Source organism: Mastigoproctus giganteus, chromosome 6 (assembly GCF_048544385.1).
Source record: "Mastigoproctus giganteus isolate SK-2022 chromosome 6, ASM4854438v1, whole genome shotgun sequence".
Lineage (NCBI taxonomy): Eukaryota > Metazoa > Arthropoda > Arachnida > Uropygi > Thelyphonidae > Mastigoproctus > Mastigoproctus giganteus.
The window spans coordinates 95,853,067-95,875,811 of record NC_143580.1 but is presented as its reverse complement, the minus strand read 5'-3'; the positions used below and the strand labels follow the sequence as shown (position 1 = coordinate 95,875,811).

The following is a 22,745-nucleotide window of genomic DNA, read 5'->3' as shown; positions in this document are numbered from 1 at the left end:
ACCACCCGCTGGCTAAAGGCAAATTTCCTCACGTCTATCCTACATCCGTCTTTCCTCAATTTGAATTTATGCCCTCTCAGATGCTTATTCTGAGCAAGAGGAAGAATCCCATCAGCATTGAGCATGCTCAAACCATTCAAGGCTTTATACACCTCTATCAGATCACCTCGCTGGTCTCTATTCTCCAGACACTGTAATTTGCAAAACTTTAAGCTTTTCTTCGTAAGAGCACCCCTTTGTTCCATTCACTAATCTTGTTGCCCTTCTCTGTATGTACTCGTTCCAGCATCTCTACATCCTTCTTGAAATGAGGCCTCCAGACCTGTATACAGTACTCTAGGTGTGGCCTGACCATTGCCTTATACAAGGGAATAATCACCTCCTTATCCCTGCTAAAAAAATTCCTATATATCATCGACAATACATCATGAGCTCTTGCAGCCCATCTGCACTGCTCAGAAAACTTCATATCTGCCTGCACAACCACCCCCAGGTCCCTTTCATTCTCTACCACTGTCAGTGTAGTACCATAGAGTTGATACGTTGCTCTGGGGTTGCTGTTTCCCATGTGTAGTACTTTAGATTTGTCAATGTTAAACTTCATTTGCCACCTCTCAGCCCATCTGCTCAACCTTTCCAGATCCTGTTGCAGTAGCATAGTGTCAGTAGTGTCCCTGCCAACCTTCGTATCGTCTGCAAACTTGGACATTAAGCTTGATATACCATCATCAATATCATTTATAAATACAGAAAACAATAATGGACCCAATACTGAACTCTGAGGGACTCCACTAATAACATTAGTCCACGACGTGCAGTGTCCATTGATTACCACTCTCTGTCTTCTCCCCCTCAACCACCCCTTTATCCATAGCAGCAATTTGCCTCCAATGCCACACTGCTCCAATTTGTGCAGCAGTCTTCCATGTGCAACAGTATCAAAAGCCTTTCTAAGATCCAAGTATATAATATCAAAGTTATTCCCTGCATCCAGTTCTTTTGTGACTGCATCATAGTATCCAATCAAATTGGTCAGGCAAGACTTCCCCTTAACAAAACCATGCTGTGTCTGAGCTATATCCTTCTCAACATCCTTCTTGAAATGAGGCCTCCAGACCTGTATACAGTACTCTAGGTGTGGCCTGACCATTGCCTTATACAAGGGAATAATCACCTCCTTATCCCTGCTAGAAAAATTCCTATATATCATCGACAATACATCATGAGCTCTTGCAGCCCATCTGCACTGCTCAGAAAACTTCATATCTGCCTGCACAACCACCCCCAGGTCCCTTTCATTCTCTACCACTGTCAGTGTAGTACCATAGAGTTGATACGTTGCTGATCTTGTCTGATCATCTAGACAAGACCGAAGTCTTGTCTAGATGATCCTGCAGTGCTTCTTTAACCAGTGCCTCCATTAATTTTCCAGGAACAGAAGTTAAACTAACAGGTCTATAATTACTTGTCTCCCCTTGATCCTCCTTTGTGAATTGGGATCACATTTGCACATCTCCAGTCCATGGGTACTTCCCCTGAGTCCAAGGAAGCTCTCATAATTATGGCTAAGGGTTTGCTTACTTCTTTTGCTGCCTCCTTTAATATAACTGGATAGATCCCATCCACCCCAGGTGCCTTTCTTGTATTTATCTTCAACAATTTCTCCTCCACTTTACTCTCAGTTATTACAAGATTCTCTAGCTTACTGCCAGAGTTGAATACACCTCTGGCATTCCCCTCTCTGAATAACTCCTCATGTGTGAATGTCGATGCAAAATATGCATTTAGTTTGTTAGCTACCTGAGCAGGATCATAAACAGTTCATCAACCATCGATATCAAGTGCACCAATCTGATTCATCCCTTCCTTCTAGAGTTTACATAAGTAAAGAACTCCTTGCTGTTTTTCTTTGCATCCCTTGCCAAAGATTTCTCGTAATCTGCCTTCGCCTGCCTAACCTCCTTTGTAACTTGGTTACAGATCAACTTGTATCTATCATAGGCTTCTGTGTCACGTGTTAATTTGTATGTATCCCATGCATTTTTCTTCTCTGCCATATGTCTCATTAGTTCATCTGACATCCACTTAGGCCTAAACCTTGAACAATATTTCTTAGTTGGTATATAAAGCCTAGTAGCTTCCAAGATAAGTTCTTTGAATGCTTCCCATTTTGAATTTGCTGTTGGTAACATCATCATTTGTTCCCACTGTATAGAATTTAAATACTGTCTCAGTCCATCGTAGTCGCCTTTACGAAAGCAATAACCCTTCCCTTTACCCCTAATGGTAGTTACCTCTTTGAGTAAATCCCACTTCAGCACACTGTGATCACTGCCACCTAGTGGTTCATTTACCTGCAGATTCTTAATGCGTGAAGAATCACTACTGATAATCAAATCAAGAGTATTACTCCCTCTAGTTGCCTCCTGAACATGCTGATGTAGAAAACAATCATCCAATAAATACACAAAAGCCTTGCTAGTGTGTGAGTGACCAGCCCCCAAATTCCAGTCAATATCTGGGAAATTAAAATCCCCCTATTATAAGACTCTCTGATTTACTGGCCCAGTCTATTTCCCCGTACAGTTTCTTATTATACTCATCAGAGTCATTAGGCCTATAGCACACTCCTACTCTCAATCTTGATCTCCCAATGCTTATGTCATACCAAACTGACTCGACACTGCACTGTCCGGCAATGTCGACTGGCTTCACTTCCTTGGATTTTTTGTATTTCTTAACTAATAGTATAACCCCTCCTCCCTTCCTATCCTGTCTATCCTTTCTGTAGACATTGTACTCCCCAAATTCCAGTTCTGCATTCCTTATATCTGTGTGACACCACGTCTCTGAAATCCCCACAATATCTGCCTTTGATATTTTGAGCAATACCTCAAATTCATCAAATTTATTTACTAAACTCCTAGCATTGGTGTACACGCAAGTATACATGCACCTGTTCTTTTTCTTAGTTACCCTAACACAACCTATGTGTTTATTTGTACCCCAATGATTCCAAGCAGTCTCTGAAATATCCTGCATCTTATTTTCCAGGCTGTGGCTCATTCCAATAGAAGCAGTGCAAGAATCACTTTCTCGTCTGCCAGTGGCTACTGTTAATCTATTAGTCCTTGTATACCACCCCCCCAATCTAGCAGTTTTCCGACCCACCTAACACTGCCTTGATAGCATCAGCAAACATTCTTGCACCCTTTCTATTTAAGTGTATCCCATCCCTGTAGAAGCAGTCTCTCCTGTTAACAAGTACAGACCAGGCTGAAAAAAATCCTACCCCATGAATCTTGCCACCGAGAATGTAACTTATTAAGGATTTTACTGTATTCTATATAGGGGACTGATAGGTCATAATTACTCACCAGGGCTTCTGATTTGGCTGTAGTACCAACCAAATCATTTCCTCTAATCTTGAAGGGCTGAAGATTCAGCAGAAGTGCATACTGAATCCACCTTCATAGTGTATATCATCTGCTGAATTTGGGACAGGGTTGGATGAGCAGTGTATCTTCCTGCTAATAAAACCTGTAATGCACTCAGTGAATTGGTGCATATAATAAATTGTTGGTATTGGCGAGTTCTTATGTGATTCAAGGCTTGTTTGGATCAATGTATATGCTGTACTCAGGAGAATCTGCTCAGATATAGTATTAACTGAAAAAAACAGCAGCAGATGCTACACACAATTCAGACTTTGAGTCATCTATTAAATTGGCAAGAAGTCAACATTCAGCATGGTGTTCTGAATAGAGCTGAAGGTTGATGGAAGATGGGGGCATCAGACTTCGTCCCATTCTTAAGTGCGAAGTCACATGCTGGTAATTGAGCATGCCAGGGTGGAAGGGGATGCTTTGGTGAATAGGCAACCTTGTCTACTGAGTAGCCTGAACTTCAAAGTATAGTGGAACAAGAAGGTTACTTCGAAGGGGATTTATCCAAAGAGCCAGTGAGCATCATTTTCCCCTATATTAGTTCATTCCCTGAACTTTTTGATTACAAATGGGCACACACTAATTTTTGCTTTTCTGTTTCCATTAAGGTCTTAATGGAACCACAAACACCAAAAGCCCAGATATAGGGAAGTTAAGTATTCATATGTAGAATGTTACTATAGGATGACATTCTACAAATGAATTACTCCAAATCAGAATCAATCAAAATTAATTAAATCTTCAAACAGTAAAATACCATATGTTTTATAGTATTAGATGCAGCAGCCAACTTTATTAAGATACCAATTCCATAATACAGTAGGCGCCTCCGTAGCCAGGTGGGAAGGAGCAGCAGTGCATAGCACACGCTTCTTGATTAGACCGGGGTTCGAACCCATCACCACCAAATACGGAAAGGTCAGGGAATGACTACCGCATATCCCAGAGCAATATGGCCTTAGTTGCTAATGCTCCTAAAAACCAAATAACAAACAAACAAACAAACATAATACAGTAGATACAAGTTGGTTTGTTGACAAACAGACATATCTTTCACAAGAATTTTCTTGTCATATCCTTTTCTATTTTACTTAATGCATTTATCTCTAGTTTGAGTAATTTAATTTGCAAATCCTAGAAAAAATATCCACGCATGAGTCCATGTAGGCGATGTGCAGGAAAAAAATTTCCAATAATGAGGTTTAAAACAGTTTTTATTTAAGAAATGCTTTTTTTTTTTTTTTTTATTTCACCAAAAGATAATGTAATTAATGCAAAATACACTTGACAACTGTCTTTCTTTTCAGGACATAATTTAGTCCTGATAATTAATGTTAATGGAGTAGACTTTATGATGAATAAACAAATATATTACTGATAAATGTTTCACATTATTAGTGAACAGAGTAGAATTTATGGCGAGTAAATAAATATTTCACCGGCAAAAATTATAGGTGATTTACAGAACTACTGAACAACACAAATGGGGAACATTGCTGAGGCTGCATGAGTGGCTACTTTCAGTATAATAAAAAAAAGTAACGAGATACATAATGAATAAAATAATATTTTATAGGTATTCCAGATCCAGATTTAAAAAAAAAAAAAAAAAATGATTTGGATGTTGCATAGAACCACATTTGCTAATCAGGTACATTAAAGTTTACTTATGTGTGTAATATCAGGTATCAATATTTATTTCTGCTGACATCAGATCAAGTATTTTTTGCATTACCTACATTAGACCTCTTACTATAATTGTTTCCCCCCATATCTGATGACAGCTATACATTTTTATTTGCATTTCATTAATATTTTGTACTAATTTTACTTTACAGTTCTCCCACTTTATGTTGACTTGGCAATTCAGCCCATTATTTACTTAATTCATCATAACCTCGGATTATTAATATTCTTTCACCTTTCACTAATCTACTACTCTTCTTTGTTCTACTTTCCTCACCCTTATAATTACTGACACCTTGTGTAACTTTCACATCCATTTATACTTACTTAATTTAATATTAATACAAATTACATATACTCTTAGCATTAGCATTAGTAGAGGCATATGATGCAAGAAAGCAAGCTTATTCAGCATCAGCCAAAAAAAAAAAAAAACTCCACTCCCATTTCACCCCTCCGTTCGTTCGAAATACCTGTCCAGTTGAGCTTTAAATTTGTTTAGGCTATCAACTTCAACAACAAGTGATGAAAGTCGGTTCCACCAACCAACCACCCGCTGGCCAAAGGCAAATTTCCGCACATCTGTCCGACATCCGTCCTTCCTCAATTTGAATTTATGCCCTCTGAGGTGATTATTCTGAGCAAGATGAAGAATCCCATTGGCATTGAGCATGCTCAAACCATTCAAAGCCTTATACACCTCTATCAGATCACCTCGCCGGTGCCTAGTCTCCAGACTCTGTAATTTGCAAAACTTAAGCCTTTCTTCGTAAGAGCAACCCTTTGTTCCATTCACTAATCTTGTTGCCCTTCTCTGTACCCGTTCCAGAAGCTCTACATCCTTCTTGAAATGAGGCCTCCAGACCTGTATACAGTACTCAAGATGTGGCCTAACCATTGCCTTATACAAGGGAATAATCACCTCCTTATCCCTGCTAGAAAAATTCCTGTATATCATTGACAAGACACCATGAGCTACTCTTGCAGCTCGTCTGCACTGCTCAGAGAACTTCATATCTGCCTGCACAATTACCCCCAGGTCCTTTTCATTCTCCACCACTGTCAGTGTAGTACCGCAGAGTTGATACGTTGCTCTGAGGTTACTGTTTCCCATATGTAGTACTTTACATTTGTCAATTTTAAACTTCATTTGCCACCTCTCAGCCCATCTGTTCAACCTTTCCAGATCCTGTTGCAGCAGCATAGCGTCAGTAGTGTCCTTAACAACCCTGCCAACCTTTGTATCATCTGCAAACTTGGACATTAAACTTGATATCCCATCATCAATATCATTCATAAACACCGAAAACAACAACGGACCCAACACTGAACCTTGAGGAACTCCACTAAATAACATTAGTCCACGTTGAGCAGTGTCCATTGATTACCACTCTCTGTCTTCTGCCACTCAACCATCCCCTTATCCATAGCAGCAATTTGCCTCCAATGCCACACTGCTCCAATTTGTGCAGCAGTCTTCCATGTGCAACAGTATCAAAAGCCTTTCTAAGATCCAAATATATAATATCAAAGTTATTCCCTGCATCCAGTTCTTTTGTGACTACATCATAGTATCCAATCAAATTGGTCAGGCAAGACCTGCCCTTAACAAAACCATGCTGCGTCTGAGCTATAACTGAATTCTTGTCTAGATGTTCCTGCAGTGCTTCTTTAACCAGTGCCTCCATTAATTTACCTGGAACAGAAGTTAAACTAACAGGTCTATAATTACTTGTGTCAGCCTTTGATCCTCCTTTGTGAATTGGGGTTACATTTGCACATCTCCAGTCTATGGGTACCTCCCCTGAGTCCAAAGAAGCTCTCATAATTATGGCTAGGGGTTTGCATACTTCCTTTGCTGCCTCCTTTAATATAACTGGATAGATCCCATCCACCCCAGGTGCCTTTTTTATGTTTATCCTCAACAATCTCTCCTCCACTTTCCTCTCAGTTATTACAAAATCATCCAGCTCACTGCCAATGTTTACTTTACCTACATCATTCTCCTTCCTGAATAACTCCTCATGCGTGAATGTAGATGCAAAATACTCATTTAGATTGTTAGCCACCTGAGCAGGATCCTCAACTGTTGAACCATCAATATCCAGTGGACCAATCTGATTCATCCCTTTCCTTCTCGAGTTCAAATATGTAAAGAACTCTTTTCTGTTCTTCTTTGCATCCTTTGCCAAGGATTTTTCGTAGTCTGCCTAATCTCCTTTGTGACTGGGTTACAGAACAACTTATATCTATCATAGGCTTCCATGTCACCCATTAATTTGTATGTATCCCATGCATTTTTCTTCTCTGCCACATGTCTCATTAGTTCATCTGACAACCATTTAGGCCTAAACCTTGAACAATATTTCTTAGTTGGTATGTAAAGCCTGGTAGCCTCCAAGATTAGTTCCTTGAATGCTTCCCATTTTGAGTTTGCTGTTGGTAACATCATCAGTTGGTCCCACTGTATAGAATTTAAATACTGTCTCAGACCATCATAGTCGCCTTTACGAAAACAAAAACCCTTCTCTTTACCTCTGATGGTAGTTACCTCCTTGAGTAAATCCCACTTCAACACACTGTGATCGCTGCTACCTAGTGGTTCATTTATCTGCAGATTCTTAATGCATGAAGAATCACTACTGATAATCAGATCAAGAGTATTGCTCCCTCTTGTTGCCTCACGAACATGCTGATGTAGAAAACAATCATCCAATAAATCCACAAAAGCCTTGCTAGTGTGCGAGTGACCAACCCACAAATTCCAGTCAATATCTGGGAAATTAAAATCCCCCATTATAAGACTCTCTGATTTACTGGCCCACTCTATTTCTCTGTACAATATCTTATTATCCCCATCAGAGTCATTAGGCCTATAGCACACTCCTACTCTCAATTTTGATTTCCCTATGCTTATGTCACACCAAACTGACTCGATACTGCCCTGTCCATCGATGTCGACTGGCTTCACTTCCTTGGACTTTGTGTTTCTTAATTAATAGCATAACCCCTCCTCCCCTCCTGTCCTGTCTATCCTTTCTATGCACATTGTATTCCCCAAATTCCAGTTCCGCATTACTTATATCTGTGTGACACCACGTCTCTGATATCCCAACAATATCTGCCTTTGATGTTTTGAGCAATACCTCAAATTCATCAAATTTATTTACCAAACTCCTAGCATTGGTGTACACGCAGGTATACATGCACCTGTTTCTATTCTTAGCTACCCTAACACAACCCATGTGTTTACTTGTACCGCAATGACTACCAGCAGTCTCTGAAATATCCTGCATCTTGTTTTTCAGGTTCCTGCTCATTTCAATAGAAGCAGTGCAAGAATCACTTCCACCTCTGCCATCCTTGTATCCCCCCCAACTAGCAGTTTTCCGACCCACCTAACACTGCCTCGACAGCATCAGCAAAAATTCTTGCACCCTTTCTCTTGCATCCTTTAATGCTGCGTTGTGCTTTTAGATGCATCTACCTAATTTATTAATCTTGCTTTTACTGATATATATGTATATCTGATTTGGTTACTAGATTCTAAATTATCTCTAAGGACATCCTTATCTCTACACACAGTATAATCTCTTCATGTTTTGGCTTCTTTTTTTTTTTTTTTTTTTTTTTTTTTTAAGTATTATCTATTCTATTACAGTGCATTATATCTAAATTTCTTGTGTAAAGTTCATACATTTATGTATGCGTCTACATTCACACCCTTCATGATATTGTATATATTGTATTTTAATTGTTATCATTCATTTGGTTGAAAAATGATGTTATTATTGTCTTTCTTTCAGTAGCTTTATGAGACAAAGTTATTATGTAATTATTTATAATATTTCTCCTGTTCTGTGTGTACTGTCTTAAGCCTATATGTTCATGGAAAACTTAATTGTTATAAATAACATACTGGAGATTTGCATCACTTAATCATTAAATATAGTCTTTAATCTACTTTAGTTTCCAGAAATGGCTGCAAGTACTGAAATGACAGAAATTATTGAGGTAAATTCTGCTGTGTCATTACCTACAGCAGAGCAGAAAACTATTCAATCAGAACCTGTTTTTCCACCTGGTCTACTCCAGAGTTTGGTAAGGAGGAGCCCAAGGGCACCAGCTAGGTAGGTGTATTGCAAATAATCTATCAGAAAATTTTTTTCAGGATAATATAGAAATTAGAGTAAGGAAGTGGGAATAATTTCCATATGCTCTGGATTTGTAATTTTTGTTACCATTAAACACTTTTTTTTTTTTTAATCTAGGGGAAAAAAAAAAAGGGGCCACTACTTGTACAAATTGGCTTCATTTATATTTCTAGTTTTTACTCTGTCAACATGAATTGGTAGGAACTTGATATGCTATAGGGCAGGAAGATTTAAATGCAATAGTTGTGTAAATGTTGTATACCATAGTAAACATTGTTTCTGAAGTCTTTATGTGAGAGGAAGTTGAAACATTTTTAGCCTCTCATAGAAGGAATGCTGAAATATTGTGAAAACCCGTTTATTTTTCAACATAGTCCCCCCCCCCCCCCCCCATTAAGTCAGCCCACTTTTTTGGCATGATCCACTGGCTTTCAAAAGCCACTATAATAAAATTCAGATTTTGACTCAAACCAGTTGTTGACTGCATCCATCTCAGCGATATCACTGTTGAATTTCTATTCTTTCAAGTCCTTTTTTTGAGATTTGGAAATAAAAAATAGTTTGTAGCTAAAACTCGTGAGTAGATCATATGTTGTAATAGCTCAAACTCAGTCAGGCAGTGCTGCTGAATCACATATTCTATGTGCACCAGTGCATTGTCTTTATGTAAGATGAATTCTTTGGCCAGTATCCTGTATCTTATTTAGCTTCATCATTAAAGTAAACGTCATCATTAAAGTAAGTCACAAGGTCATGTTTTCCTTGCACCTCCAGGAACAACTTGATTTCATCTTTCAACTCAAAGACCCGATTAACGTTTCCTTTCGACAACCAGCATACAGCAGTGCAGTGATCAGAATTCACGTCTTTACAGAGTTCTTTAAAGACGGGTGTTGAGGGCTCCAGATTTGATGTAATTCACAATTTTGATCAGAGAATTAAGTACCTCTTGCAGAAGAGCTGGAAGAGCCTTACTGGCAAGAGCATATCGTTGAATCATGCAGTGAATGCCCTTTGCTTGGAGAGCAAGCTGTTTCACTGTTGTCTGAAAGCACAACTTTGACCCTAGAATAGCTGGTGCTCCATCTGTACAAACCCCAGAGACATTTTTTCACTGTAGTCCTCCAGTTTCAAAAAAGATATTTATCTTCTCCGTAATATTTTCAACTTTTGTAGTAGTTTCATGTGCACAACTCTTCTTTGATGTCAAAGAAAACAATGGAGAAACTTTGATTTCATTCAAAACCTGCTCTTTCATGTCTACAGACATATCTGAAATGCACCTTTGAATAGTATTATTGGATAGAGATATTTGTCACATCTTTATCTCACTGGCTTCCCCAAGAATTACCTTCGCCATCATCAACATGGAGGGTTTGATGACCGTTTCTCCAATCGTGTAAGGTTTTTTTTTTTGTTTGGCAATTTCCAATGTGACTTCATATGATTCTTGCAGTGCTCTGTTGCTGAAAACTTCCTGTAGGATCAAGTCTCTGGATGTCTGAGACCAGTTTCATGCTGGTGAGAGAACTCGAAATCCTTTTTAGTATGTTCTGAATGCTTTATCTCTAAGTGACGTTTCAGTTTTGAAGGTTTCATAGATTCAGCACTGAGAACAACATTGCACAAAACGTATTGTGGCTTCTCCATGCCATTGCTGATCAAGGTGGTAAAGCCAAATTTTAGATAGTCTTACCACAGGGGCTCACATCTGGTGAGTATGGGCTTGGTACACCCAGGGTCTTGAGCTGGATATCATCATTCTTCTCTTTCTTGGTGATTCCCTTCCACTTTTGACTCTCTCTCTCAGGGTAATTCAGAAATTTTTTTTTGGCTGGTGCAGCATAAGCCTCAGGCTTCCTTGCACCATATAGCTAATAATAATAAATATTTAAATTTTTTTCTCTATGGGTACAGATTTAGCATGGACAGCACTGACTATGATGCTCTTTAGATTTTAGAAAGTGCAAGCATAGCTAACCCGTGCTCGACAGCGAGTGGCTGGTTTCTATTGCGGCGGCACCAACTAAAGGTCGTTTACTGTTGGCGAACTAAGTTTGCGCCAGTTTGCATTAGACAGCCCATTGTGGACATTATTGAATTACATCACTGCAAACATGGTAGCATCAGCAAAACATACAGGGCAATCTTCAACTACGTTAAGATAGCAACTCACCTTTATTCCACGGTCCATATTTGACAGTCTGTTATTCACACATCAAGACACAGATTAAAAATGAATTTTGCATCATAGTGAATATTTTGTTCAGTTTACTATTTGTAACATAGAATTCTATTCTAATAGTGAATCAAGAGTGAATCAAGGTCTGCTGTGGCGGAAATTTGAAAAAAATATTAAAGGCCCGCCATAGCAAATAATTAAATTATATAAAATCTTTAATATGTATGAACACATATTAAACATTTTATTTAATATTTTTTAAGGATCTGCTGTGGTGGACCTTAAGTCACCTCCTTTCATTTATCAAAAATCAGTGTTACAACCACTAGTAGAATATTGCAGTGTAGCCATATGCCATATTGAAATAAATGTGTTGAAAACCTTTGCGGCGAAATTTCCTATAAAAATAATTACAACTAAAAATAACCACACTGACCCCCTCAGAAAACACTGTGACTCTCAGGATGGGAACCCAGACTCTAAAAGGAAGGGGAAGAATCAGGTTTGTCCACTTGATATTGGTGATTTGACTGTTGATGATCCTTCTCAGATAGCTAACAAACTGAATGAGTATTTTGCATCTACATTCACACATGAGGAATTCTGTAGGGAAGTGGAGGACAGAAGCTTAATAAACTCTAACAGGGAGCTTAATGATTTTGTAATAAACTGAGAGCAAAGTGGAGGAGAAATTGTTGAAGTTAAACATAAGAAAGGCAACTGGAATGGATGGGATCTATCCAGTTATATTAAAGGAGATGGCAAATTAAGTAAGCAAACCCTTAGCCTTAATTATGAGAGCATCCTTGGACTCAGTGGAAGTCCGCACAAACTGGAAATGTGCAAATGTATCCCCAATTCACTAAGGGGTATCAAAGGGTGACACAAATAATTATAGACCTGTTAGTTTAACTTCTGTTCAAGGCTAAAATAATGGAGTCGCTGGTTAAAGAAGCATTGCAGGATCATCTAAACAAGACAGTAATAATTCAGACACATCATGGTTTTTTTCCAGAGAAAGCCTTGTCTGACAAATCTAATTGGATACTTTAATGTGGTTACAAAGGAACTGGATGCTAAAAATAATTTTGATTTATACTTGGATTTCAGAAAGCTTTTGATACTGTTGCTCATGGAAGGCTACTGTACAGATTGGAGCAGTATGGTATTAAGGGCAATTTGCTACAATAAATAAAAGGGCGGTTGAGTGGGAGAAGACAGAATGGTAATCAGTGGACACTACTCTTCGTGGACTGATGTTATTAGTGGAGTTTCCCAGGGTTCGGTGTTGGGTCCACTGTTGTTTTGTGTATTTATCAATAAATACACAAAGAGATTTATGGATATTTATCAATGTTATTGATAGATATCCATAAATTAGGCTCAATATCCAAGTTTGCAGATGATACAAATCCTGTTGCAGTAGATCCTACTACAATAGGATCTAGAAAAGTTGGGCAGATGGGGTAAGAAGTGGCAAACGAAATTTAACATTGACAAATGCAAAGTACTGCATATGGGTAGAAGTAACCCCAGTGAAACGTACCAGCTGTCTGCTACTACACTTAGGGTGGTAGAGAATGAAAAAGACCTGGGAGTAGTTGTATAGTTAGATATGAAGTTTTCTGAGCAGTGCACACATGCTGCCATAGCAGGTATTGTTAATGATATACAAGAAGTTTGCTATTAGGGAAAAGGTGATTACCTCTTTAAAAAAATAATGGTCAAGCCACGCTTTGAGTACTGCGTACAGGTGTGGAGGCCTCATTTTAGGAAGGATATAGAGTTGTTTGAAAGAGTACAGAGAAGGGCAACAAGATTGGTGAGGGGAACGAAGTGGGTCCTCTTACCAAGAAAGTTCTGCAAATTGCAGCGTCTGGAGACTAGGCACCTGTAAGGTGATCTGATTGAGGTGTATAAATGGGTTGAGCAGGCTCAATTCTGATGGGATTCTGTCTCTTGCTCAGATTACAAACCCGAGGGTGCATAAATTCAAATTGAAGAAAGACCATCTGTTTGTCGTTGTGGAAGTTAATAGTAATAGAGGCATGTGATGCAAGAAAGCAAGCATATGAGCTTATGTAGCATCACCAAAAAAGAAAATTCCATACAACCTTTCCTTCTAAATGTTTTTCCAGTTTCTCCTTGAATTTATTTAAATTGTCAACTTCCACAACGACAAATGGAAATTAGTTCCAGCAATTAACAACCCACTGGCTAAAAGCAAATTTCCGCACATTTTTCTACAACTGTCTTTCCTCAATTTGAATTTGTTCCCTTAGGCTCGTAATCTGAGCAAGTGGAAGAATCCCATCAGAATACAGCATGCTCAACCCATTCAAGGCCTTATACACCTCAATCAGATCACCTCGCAGGTGCCTAGTCTCTAGCCACTACAATTCGTAGAACTTAAGCCTCTCTTGGTAAGAGGATCCCTTCATTCCCCTCACCGATCTTGTTGCCCTTCTCTGTACACGCTCAAGGAAATCTACATCCTTCCTAAAATCAGACCTTCACATCTGTACTCAGTACTCAAATCGTGGCCTAACCATTGCTTTTTTCAAAGAGATAGTCACCTCCTTTTCCCTAATAACAAACTTCTTGTATATTATTGACAATACCCCATGACCTGCTCTTGCAGCCTGTCTGCATTGCTCAGAAAACTTCATATCCAACTGCACAATTACCACCCTAAGTTTAGTACCACATAGTTGGTACGTTCCTGTGGGGTTACTTCTACCAATATGCAGTACTTTGCATTTGTCAATGTTCAAACTTCAGTTGCCACTTCTCAGCCCATCTGCCAAAATTTTCTAGATCCTGTTGCAGTAGCACACTGCCATTACTGTCATTAACAACCCTGCCAACCTTTGTGTTATCTGCAAACTTCGACACTAAGCCTGGTATACCTTCATCAGTATCATTGATAAATTTACAAAACAGTGGGCCCAACGCTGAACCCTGTGGAACTCCATTAATAACATTACTCGACGAAGAGCAGTGTCCATTGATTACCACCCTCTGTCTTCTCCCACTCAACCATCCTTTTTTATCCATTGTAGCAACTCACCCTTAATACTATTCTGCTCCAATTTGTACAGTACACCATGTGCAACAGTGTCAAAAGCTTTCCTGAAATCCAAGTATATAATATCAAAATTATTTTTTGCATCCATGTAACCACATCATAGTATCCAATCAGATTTGTCAGACAAGACTTTCCCTTAACAAACCCATGCTGTGTCTGAATTATTGCTGTAGTCTTGTTTAGATGATCCTGCAATGTATCTTTAACCAGTGACTCCATTATTTTACGCGGAACAAAAGTTAAACTAACAGGTCTGTAATTTCTTGTCACCCTTTGATCCCCCTTAATGAATTGGGGATACATTTGCACATCATCAGTCCGTGGGGAGCTCCCCTGAGTCCAAGGATGCTCTCACAATTATGGGTAAGGGTTTTCTTAGTTCCTGATAGCTTAAATAAATTGAAGGTGGAACTGGACAAACTTTTAGAGGGAATGGATGTGTGAAATAATTTTTTTTTTTTTTTTTTTTTGTTGTTGTCTGATGGTATATAAGCTTGCTTTCTTGCATCATATGCCTCTACTACTACCACCCCAAACAAGCTTCATTAGCTTTGAGCTTCGAAGTACTGCACAATTCTCATGACAACACCTCACTTCTGATTTATATTCAGTGCTTTAGTGACCCATGCAAAAACCACCACAATATCGTGAGCTTGCTCATGGAAGATGTTGTGCTTCAATGTTTTTCTGTGGTTTTGTGTGATCAGGTCATGAATGGGAACCACATTACAGTTGTTGATAGCATTACATTTATCACTTTAATATTACAACAATACCTACATATAATCATGATACTACAATAGTAGAGGGAAGCCATGTAGAGAAAAATATTACAGAAGCATTGATTGCTAAAGAGACATTGTACAGATTTTAAGGTTGTCAACATTTGTGATTAGAGGAATATTGAGAAGAGGCAGAACTAAGACTGAAAAAGAGAGAGAAGACTAGGTACCTCTCCTGTTCTATTCTAGAACAAATACTGTAGATATGTTTGATCCTTTCCATGAAGAATGATAGTATGACTTGTAAGACCACAACAAGTAAAGTGAAGAATGTTACCAAAATAGAATAAAGTGATTTTGTAGGTCTAATAGGGCAGAACTTTGAGCAGAATTACAAGCTGTGAAAGATCTAATTAAATTTAATCTAACTGTTCTTTGCATCAGAAGCTAAAAAGAGTTTTTGCAAAAAAGATAACATCAGAGGCTGACAAGAGTGTTTCTAGAAGATTGGATAGAGTAGATGCCCCCTTTTTCCCATCCCTAAAATGGTACTTAGTACAGTAAACCCCCACTATTCGTGGTATCTATATTTGCGGTTTCGTGTTTAAAATTTTTATTTTAAACTTTGAATTTGAAGCTTTAAAATTTGAATTTTAAAGCACCATGAACATTTTCTGCCATAAAAAAACGTGGGCGTGGCTAAAATTATCTTCCCCGGTCAAAACAGCGCTCAGTGGGTGGGGGAGAGGGGTGACAAAATCGCGAGTGTGGATGTTTCTCGCTAATCCTTGTTCAGTATGTGTTATGCGCTTGTCATGAAGGGTTCGTTGTTTGCTTTTAATTTGTATGCTTATAAATTGAATAAATTTATCAATTTATAAATTGATATGCTTACAAAAGTGATAAATCTACCATTTTGCAGTGTAAAACAGACTTTTTTGAGTTTGTTAACGGAAGAAAAGCGACTTTATTGTGGACAAGTTCTTTCTAACCCGTACAAAAATATGGCTACGAATAACAAGGGAAATGTGAAAAGATCAAAGAAGGTGATGACATTAGCGAATAAAATTGAGTTATTAGACAATTTCTAATGGTGAAAGTGTCTCCTCAGTGGCAAAACATTATAAAATCAATGTGTCAATGGTACGATCAACCAAAAAATCGGAAGAAAAAATCCGCCGTAGTGTTCGTGAAAACGCGCTAATTGTTCAAAAATTTGCTCTGTAACTCGTGATGTTAAATTAGAAAAAATGGAAAAACCTTTAAATCTGTGGGTAGAAGACTGAACTCAAAATTCGGTTAAGTTCACTCATCATTCGTGAAAAGGCAAAACACCTTTATCAACACTTTAGCGAAACTGGTGATAGCACTGGCGGGATAAGTTTTTTAGCTAGCAAAGACGCTGGTTTGAAAGATTTGTTTGAAATTTTTAATAAATATTACATTTAATATTAAATTGTTTCTTATTTTCATTTCAATGCCATATGCTTGCATTTCACTATGTACATAGTCATATTATGAAGGTACATATAATACATATGTAGACAAAATTTTAGACTAGTTTTTCTTATATATTTCATACTTTGGAACGGAACCCCTTTATTACTATGGGAGCCATAACTCAGTATTCGCGGCATTTCTCAGGAACGTAACCCCCGCTATTCGCGGGGGTTTACTGTACATTTCTTATATAGGGATGGTACATTTTAGTACTTAGAATGGAGATATGGTACAAATCCATGCAGAAACATGATTTATCTTGATACAAAAGAGGCATTTAATTCAGTCTCAATACTGCTGCTTATTCACAAAGTGGAACTGTACAGAATTGCTGGCCTAGCTTTGATGTGGATAAAAAAATTTTCTAATAGAAAATCCAGAGTAAAACTTTTGAGGATCTCTCCCCCACTTTTCCAATACTAAGAAGAGTGCCACAGGGACCTGTTAGGACCTCTGCTGTATATTATTAGCATTAGCATTAGTAGAGGCATATGATGCAAGAAAGCAAGCTTATTCAGCATCAGCCAAAAAAAAAAAAAAAAACCCCACTCCCATTTCACCCATCTGTTCGTTCGAAATACCTGTCCAGTTGAGCTTTAAATTTGTTTAGGCTATCAACTTCTACAAGTGATGGAAGTCGGTTCCACCAACCAACCACCCGCTGGCCAAAGGCAAATTTCCGCACATCTATCCGACATCCGTCCTTCCTCAATTTGAATTTATGCCCTCTGAGGTGATTATTCTGAGCAAGATGAAGAATCCCATTGGCATTGAGCATGCTCAAACCATTCAAAGCCTTATACACCTCTATCAGATCACCTCGCCGGTGCCTAGTCTCCAGACTCTGTATATTGTTATATATTGTTAAATGGCATACTTTTAACACAGTCAGAAAATAAAGCCTAATATGTGACTTAAGCAAATGATATTAATATATACAGGATTATTCGGAGCATAAATGATTGTATTGAATTAGAAAAAGACATTAATGAGGTATTCAACTTGATATAATATAACTGTTAAGTTATTCCAAGTACTACCACAAAAGTATTTATTTAACTTACCTGTATCAGTGTAAACAATCAATCCATAAATAGTTTTTCAAGCAACCGATTTAAGAATAATTTTTAACAGTCATACAAGATTTAACACTTGTATTATTGCAATAACTAAAGGGTCTTCCACAGCCTTAGGTCTAATCAAACAGATATTTAAGGACTTTTGAAACAACAGTAGCCTGATCAAGCCTTACGAGATGGTTGGTCTTCCTATAATAGAATATATCTCTCACGTTTGATCCCCCATGGAAAGGGGTGTGCATAAATAAAGTCCATAGAAAGTTTTGAAAAAATGTTTTATTAAAACTATGCTACAGGAAAGGTTTAACCTACAAGTCCAGAAACTACATTGATTGGTATCACCATTTTAAACTGTTAACCCTTTCAGAAAGATGGCAGCTATTGGACTTGTCTATTGCACAAAGATATGGGAACAACATTGGCACCAATACTTCTGTTTGCTATAAATTTTGCCAGTTCTATTTGATCTTCATGACAGACTATTTAAGTTTTTATTACACAAAATAATACATCATTTTAATGAGTGAATATGATATTGGTATATTTAGCTCATTATATGAGCTAAATATACCAATAAAAATGCTCTTAAAAGACCATTTAGAAATATGTTCTTAAGCATGTGTATTAACTTTTTCCTTTTATAGATATTTCTTGTTTGGCTTTTTCAATTGTTTTTTTTTTTTTTTACTTAGGATCATTTGTTTCTTTTATATTTACATTTTATAGAAAAAATCCCTCTTTCAGAATTTTTTTTCCCTTGAACACTTGTTATTAATCATATGTGCAATTCTTATATACAAATTGCCCCTTATCTTTGAAGGCAATAAATCTTATTATTTATTTGAGATTTTTGAAAAAACTTGATATGCCAGCTATGAAGGAAGAAAATATGTATTGTAAATATGCACAAGAACAAGAGCAGCAAAAATTTTAAGAAAATTTGGGATAAAATATCTTTTCTTGAAGGCAACATTAGAAAAGGTGGTTTACTTTTGTGGTAAACTTTACTGGATTTTTGGGAATATTAAAGTTGCCAACAGTAGCATTAAGGTTAGATACAGAAATTCCGAAAAAGGTAAGTTGGAAAAGGGAGTTCACAAAGATATAAAATATTATCTTGCCTGGTAAGAAACATTACAATTTGACATTGGTAAAGTATACCAGATAGATTGCAGGTGGTGGATAGCAAATGGATCATAGTAGGTGGGTTAGCTGCAAATAACCAATAAGCAGTCCCAGACTGAGGCAGCAGAGATAACAGTGTGGAGGGATGAACTGTGTGGCAGGTTCATTCTTTTTTAAATGCCACAATAACTCAATGACATCTCTGTGTCAAGGTGAGGAAATGCTGCCTTGTTGCATTGCCAACTTGCTGTCTTGCAAGAAGAGCTGTTGGATCAACAAAGGCTAGGAGAAGGTAACCTTGACTCAAATTTCTGGTCCCTCAGGTTCATGTGTCATGCCAGCACCCTGGCACTTGGAAAAACACTTTGCCGTTAAAAAAATACCATTGTTACAAAGAAGCCAGATGGGCTTAAAGGAAAACTACCTATGCACAGGAAACGGAAGATTTGTATTGGTACATGGAATGTTCGCGGAAGCTCACATAAGACAAGAGATAGTTGCAGAAGCTAAAGAGATGCACCTTGATATACTTGTGATGATCGAGACAGAAAAAAGGAAATGAACAGATTGGAGATTATGCTCATTACTGGAATGGGGTTGAAAAATCAGAAAGAGCCAAAGCAGGTGTTGGTGTTTTATTATTTATTATTATCATCAGCCATATGGTACAAGGAAGCCTGAGGCTTATACTGCACCAGCCAAAAAAAAAAAAAAAATTCCTGAGTTACCCTGAGAGAGAGAGAGAGAGAGAGAGAGAGAGAGAGAGAGAGAGAGAGAGAGAGAGAGAGAGCGAGCGAGCGAGGTAGAAAGGAATCACCAAGAAGAAGAAGAATGATGATATCTAGCTCAGGACCCTGGGTTTGCCAAGCCCATACTCACCTTTTTAGTGGGTAAGAGACTAGAAAGATTAAGAGCTATAATCAAATTAATGAAAGATGCATCAAAATCATTATCAACATACATGGCAAGGAAATGGTTTTGTTGGGCATATATGCACCTGTAGATGATGCGCCCGATGCTGAAAAGGACGAGTTCTACCATGTTGTTGTTGTTTGTTATTTGGAGCATTAGCAACTAAGGCCATATTGCTCTGGGATATGCGGTGGTCATTCCCGGACCTTTCCACATCCTCTGTATTTGGTGGTGACGGGCTCGAACCCCGGTCTAATCAAGAAGCGTGTGCTACGCACTGCTGCTCTTTCCCACCTGGCTACGGAGGCGCCTCGAGTTCTACCATATGCTTTATGAACAAGTGGATTTTTTTAAGAAGAATTAACAAATAGTTTTGACAGGAGATCTAAATGGATGGGTAGGATAAAAAAGGAAGGATGATGTAGTGGAACACTTTGGTGAGGAGACTGTGAATGACAATGGTGAGAGGCTTATCGATCTCTGCAAACAATACCACCCGAAAATTCTTAACTCCTTTTTTTCAACACAAGAATATCCATAGATATACATGGGAGTAACCGTCCCTCCAGCAGAAATCGATCATAGACTATATAATTTTTCGCCGGAAGTCAGAATGGACAACAAAAGATAACAGGGTAATGAGAGGTGCTAATTGTGGTTCAGATTACCTGATGATTGCAGATATTTTTCAAATACCAGAAGCATCAAATGAGACCTAATACTACCATTCAAGGCAATAGGGTAATGCTGGAAAATATTACTTATAAACTGGAACTGCTACCTCATGACAATGTTAAAGATATTTACCAGAGAAGACTTCAGAACCATCTGTCTCACATTAAAGAAACAGAAGATGTAAATGTCTCATATGACAGCATTAAAACTGACATACACAAGGCAGCTAACAAAGCACTAGGCCAAATGGATAACAAATATAAACAACAGTATTGGTGGAACAAAGAGGTAACTGGATCGATAAAAGAAAAGAGCCTATAACAAATTGTTAATGAATAGAAATCAGGAGAATAGAGAAGAATACGAAAAGTGTAATAGAGCAGTTAAACGGAAAATTGCTGAATCCAAGAATGCAGCATGGGAGAAAAGATGCCAAGAAATTGACAGCTCATTAGGAGGAACACAATCATTCGAAGCCTGGCGAAGCTTGAGAGCACTGAAAACAAATGAATCTCGATCAAATGAAAACTTAATTGATATGCCAACTTAGGAAAGTCATTATAATAACCTCCTTAATGAAAGATGACCTCAATTACTATAATTGAGGGATAATTAACATAATTAACATAATTACCCCTCCACTAGTGGATAAAGGGAAGATAAGAAATTACAAACATCAAGTACTAGACAGCACAAACTTAATGAAGAACAAAAGATCTCCAGGCCCTGGGAACATAACAGTTGACCTTATTAAATATGGACCACCAAGTGTACTCGATCTGATTGCACAGCTGTTCAACAGATGTGTACAGCTAAGAAAAACACTGAAGGAATAGAAAATTAGCTATATATCATCCATTTATAAAAAAGGCAATAGGGAGGATCCTGAGAATTAGAGGCCTAAGTGTGAATTGCACTATGTCCAGATTGTACTCTAAGGTGCTTCAGTTAAAATTACAAGAGGAGGTAAAAGATAAGATTAGTGAAGAACAAAGTGGATTTAGGTCTGGTCGCTCTTGTGTGAACAATTTGTTTATTCTGCAGCAAACTAGTGGAGAAAAGAAGAGCAAGAAATAAAGATACCTACTTTGCCTTCATCAATATAGAAAAGGCTTATGACCCTGTTCTAAGAAAGGAATTATGAAAAGCCCTACAACAGATGTCAATTGATCCAGAACTTGAACTGATTAGGGAATTATATAATAACAATGTGGCATTTATTAAAGTTGGAAAGTCTCTATCTAACCTGATCTATCCAGCAAAGGGGCTGAGGCAAGGCCGTGTCTTATCACCTTTATTGTTTAATGTTTTTATAGAATGCACCTTGCAAGAATGGAAAAATAGCTGTTGTGGAATGGGAGTACCAATTAATGACAAATATTTATGGAATCTCAATTTTGCCGATGATCACGTCATAGCACAAGAAGCATATGATTTAGAATACATGTATATATGAATAAATTTTTTTTCTAATAACCTGAACAAAATCAATTGATTTTGACTTAATTGCATATACTGAAAACAAAAATGACAGTAGAATGTTCGTAGCACATCATATTTTCATGTTATGGCTTCATGCTCCTTTTTTTCAAAAATTGTGAATTTTTACTTATCTAAATGCACTTGACTACTTTTCTTGTAAATCAATTGCTTGAATTAGAAATGATGACCAGTAAACTTTCCAACTGGATAAAAAAATAACATATTTAAACTTTATAAACACCAATTTGGATTTAAGTAAGAAATTAACCCACAAAAGTGGATTCAAAAATAGGAAATTGTACTACTTACAGTTATTTTTATGAGCAGAATGGTCTTTCCTTATCAGAAACCAGCAATAGTCACCATCATTGCTGGTGTGGATAACTTGGTGGAATTGCTCTTCCCCCCCCACTTGTCACTGACAGATCCCAAGTTGTCTGGAATTTTTTGTAGTGTGGCAAGTCCAGGTGAGAATGTAGGAAGTGCATCTTCAGCAACATTCAGCATCCTAACTTTTAATAGTTATGCAACGTTTCTTCTATCAACTCTTTATAGTTCTCTACTTTTTTATTCCCTAAAAACTTGCTAACAACAGCTCTGAAGGATTTCCATGCAGCTAATTCAATGGTGTTGAGTTTAGTTTTAAAGATTTCATTCTGTAAAAGCCTCAGTGGTGTTAAGTTTAGTTTTAAAG

General features: G+C 37.7%; 1 protein-coding gene across 1 annotated transcript in view; it reads left to right on the top strand.

Moving 5' to 3' along the window:
* LOC150084467 (uncharacterized) overlaps nucleotides 1-22,745 on the top strand; it is a 199,009-nt gene that overhangs the window by 37,535 nt on the left and 138,729 nt on the right. Inside the window, exon 2 of the mRNA XM_090376248.1 lies at nucleotides 9,102-9,262. Within this exon, the coding sequence (XP_090232374.1) occupies nucleotides 9,111-9,262 (152 nt within the window). The 5' untranslated portion in view covers nucleotides 9,102-9,110. The remainder of the gene's footprint in view (nucleotides 1-9,101; nucleotides 9,263-22,745) is intronic.